Below are 3,493 nucleotides of genomic sequence, written 5' to 3'. Positions count from 1 at the left end.
TTCTTTTAGCCCCCCCCCCCCCCCCCCCCCCCCTTTAGGTAATGGCTGCACCATTTTATGTAGCAACAACATGTTACTAACAGTAACACTGGTGCTGTACTGTTACTTTCCTATACAATTAAGTGAATGTTCAAAAAGTTTACATTGGTCCATCTTAACCGCACTATACTTAATCATAGGCAGCTGATGGTTTAATTTTCCCTGACAAAGCAAGTTTGTATGTTACTGCAATTGAGGATAGGCAATACAAGGATGACAAGATAAATTGGTGGGACAACGTGTACGGCTTCGATATGAGCTGCATAAGAGATGTAAGTTAAAGAACTGTTAAACCTTTTTCTCAAATTGGCAGATTTTTACTGCTGGTACCTATTATAATAAATTCCCTAGAAAGTGGTATTTCATAATGTAAGAAGATAAGTATTTTGCCTCTGTGTGGAATTTAGTTAACAAATATTGTACACTTGTTGTTGTTAAAATTTTTCTAAACTATGTTTCATAATTTTGATTTATTTTTTTTATAAAATATTATTTCATGACAGGTTGCGATATCAGAACCTCTTGTTGACGTGGTTGAACCAAAACAAGTCATGGCTTCCGCTTGTCTTGTAAAGGTTAGATATTTTAGGCTTTTTCTTCCTTTTGTGACAAATTTTTTATTTGTAGATAGTAGATACACATGCCCACTTGTTAACATTGGGCTGCCAGATGCATTGTATTGACTTCATACAATGTTTCCCCCCATGATTAATGATTATATAGGCAGTAATGTGTTTTAGTGTCTACAGAGGTTGCAGTTTAAGACATAATGTTGATCTTTACATGCAATGGTTCATGCAGTTCTGAGCAGCAATGACTTTTTAACGTATCGGTCTATACACGAATCAGTGACTTTAACCTCACTTTCCTTTGTCATGGTAGAGATGGCCGACCTTAAACCTATAAGCTTGTATCCGACAGTCTTTTTTGATATATTGTTGACTGCCAAAGCAAAAAAACATTGAAAATAAAAAAGTAAAGCACTCAAATGATACCGAGATTAGTTCGCATGACTTTTTCATTTCTGTTTAAATAGTTTTTAATATAACATTGACTTTGATTATAAAGTGTAAATTATACATCTTGTAACACTTACGTTGTGTGAAATATTGTTTTATAAATACTTACTTTCAACCAAATCTTTTATTCTTTTACAACTGTGCTCCACATATTTACATATGTGGACCAATAAAACCAATTATCCATGTCCCATAGGAGGTTGATCTGTACACAGTAAAAGATGGAGATTTGGAATTCAGTGCTCCCTATCATCTCCGTGTGGCTCGTAATGATTACATGCAAGCTCTTGTCTCCTTCTTTAGTGTTGAGTTCACAAAATGTCATAAACGAACTGGGTTTACCACAGGTAACGAGTTTGTGTACCAGACATGTTGTTGCTCATGTTCTTGGTAGGATTTTTTTAATTGTTGTCACCTGCCACTCATGTAGTTAATGCTAGGTATTTCTATGTGTAGAAGTAAAAAGCGATTTTTGTTGTCTCTCATTTGAAAACCTGGTTTTGATTCTTGCGTTAGTTTGTTCTTATTTGCCCCCTTTATGTTTAAACACAGTTTTCCAAAACTGTTACAGTGTGTGATAAAGACTTTTTATTTCCCCATTGTCCCCTATGTTTTAACAATAACCATTAACTTTTTTTAATATCCCACGCGGTCACCCATGAAAAATAAAATTGTTGTAGTAATAGTATGTTTAGTAAAGTGTTTCCATTACAAAAAATCCTTACACTTACACATATGCAGCACCTGAAGCACCGTACACTCACTGGAAGCAAACAGTCTTCTATCTGCGTGATTATGTGACTGCAAAGAAAGGAGAGGAAATCACAGGAGTGTTTGGGATGAAACCAAACGATCGTAACAAGGTAGAAAAAAAAATGTTGTTATTCTGTCACATGACTTGACTTTTAAGCAATCATCGACTTTACTCTCATAACTTTTTGCATGCATAACTGCAATTATTTACCTATTTGCACAACAAGAAACAATTAGAGGGGATAAGCTGTCAGCAACAATAAAAAAATATAGTAAATTCTTTCTTTTTTCCATGATATATCCCTAACTGAACACCTCAAACCTCACAATTATTGTGTGTTACAAAATAGTGCCTTTCGTTATAGCTCTCCTCTCTTTTTTTTTAAAACTTTTTTCCCATTTACATTTTTGTCTTATTTTAATGTTCACAATAAAAACTAACAGAGAGATCTTGACATCACCATTGACATCAACTTCAAGGGAGAACTTTGTCAATTGAACGAATCAAACGTTTACCAGATGCGCTGAGAATATTATAAGGTACCAAGATGTTTAATGTTGCTTTGTGTCTTAGCAGAACGCTTATTTCACAATTTTGAAATGAATAAATGGAATCTAACTTCTATATCCTTACATGCAGTGAGTCATTCGAGAATTTAAGCATTATACACGGAACCCATATTTTAAATGCTTTGTTCCCGCTTACAGTTCTCCACATACATATTAAGTCACAAAACCACAATGCCAGTATAGTTGCACCTTTTTTAGTGGTGTTTTTTACTTTTTTTTTGTCGTTTTTTAACTTGGTTGCTACAGTAATTTTCAAGCAGTGTTTCTTGCTTGATTATAAATACTCTGTAATGCAACGTTTGATTCCTATATTGAGTTATAGAAACCAGTCATCTCTGGGAAAATTATGTCTATTAATAATGGTTGGTTTATCTATGCTGTATTATATGGTATAAATCCCAGGTGCTTAGTACTTCACTAGCATAGAATAAAATAATAACCAGAAGTTATTAACTTTCTATTACAGGCCACACAACCATTACAACTGCCATAACCCCCCACCCCAACCTAATGCGAGAACATGCATCGAGTATTTGATGATCTCTGACTATTCATGCTTCTTTCTCTTATCTGTACATGACAGTTTGGATATATTGTCCAACTGCGAATCGTGAATTCATGATTTGTCGCTCCACGTTTCGCTTAAAATAAAATCAACTTTTGCTAAAAACTGCAGTATTTTTTTGGTTTTGTTCCGATGAGTCCATAACTAAGAACAACATGTTCAAATCTAAAGCATGGTAAGTCGTTGTTGGAACTTTATAGTTTCCTACAGAGTTCCAAGGCATATAGGTTAATAGGTATTCAGAATTTTAGTCTGTATTTGGTTTTCATCTGTGGCAATGAAAAGTTAAAATAGCAGTTTCTATTAGCGGGCATTCCGCTGTAAATTGTCAGAGCCCAATTATGATTTTTGTTACAGTATTATTCGTTGAGTATAGTCCAACAAAGCGTGCCGCAAAGACGATTACTGTTGTTAAATATTACCATATCGATGTTGAACAAATGCAGCATTTTTAATAGCTGTTTGCGCATTTAAATCACCGATCTAGAATCGTATTTAAAAAAAATAGGATGAAATATTTCGTACAGTTACATTTTGTATTTCCAAA

At 34.2% G+C, this 3,493-nt stretch overlaps 1 protein-coding gene across 1 annotated transcript in view; it reads left to right on the top strand.

Annotated features, from left to right (window-relative positions):
* Positions 1-3,051, top strand: part of LOC100186882 (protein arginine N-methyltransferase 1-like) — a 9,051-nt gene extending 6,000 nt beyond the window's left edge. Inside the window, exons 5-10 of the mRNA XM_009862737.1 lie at positions 180-311; positions 543-614; positions 1,255-1,405; positions 1,800-1,921; positions 2,256-2,351; positions 2,848-3,051. Of these exons, the coding sequence (XP_009861039.1) occupies positions 180-311; positions 543-614; positions 1,255-1,405; positions 1,800-1,921; positions 2,256-2,339 (561 nt within the window). The 3' untranslated portion in view covers positions 2,340-2,351; positions 2,848-3,051. The remainder of the gene's footprint in view (positions 1-179; positions 312-542; positions 615-1,254; positions 1,406-1,799; positions 1,922-2,255; positions 2,352-2,847) is intronic.
* The last annotated feature ends 442 nt before the right edge of the window (positions 3,052-3,493 follow it).

This window comes from Ciona intestinalis, unplaced genomic scaffold (genome assembly GCF_000224145.3).
Source record: "Ciona intestinalis unplaced genomic scaffold, KH HT000034.2, whole genome shotgun sequence".
In the NCBI taxonomy this organism is placed as follows: domain Eukaryota; kingdom Metazoa; phylum Chordata; class Ascidiacea; order Phlebobranchia; family Cionidae; genus Ciona; species Ciona intestinalis.
The sequence above is the reverse complement of the archived record's forward strand: the minus strand, read 5'-3'. Positions and strand labels throughout refer to the sequence as shown.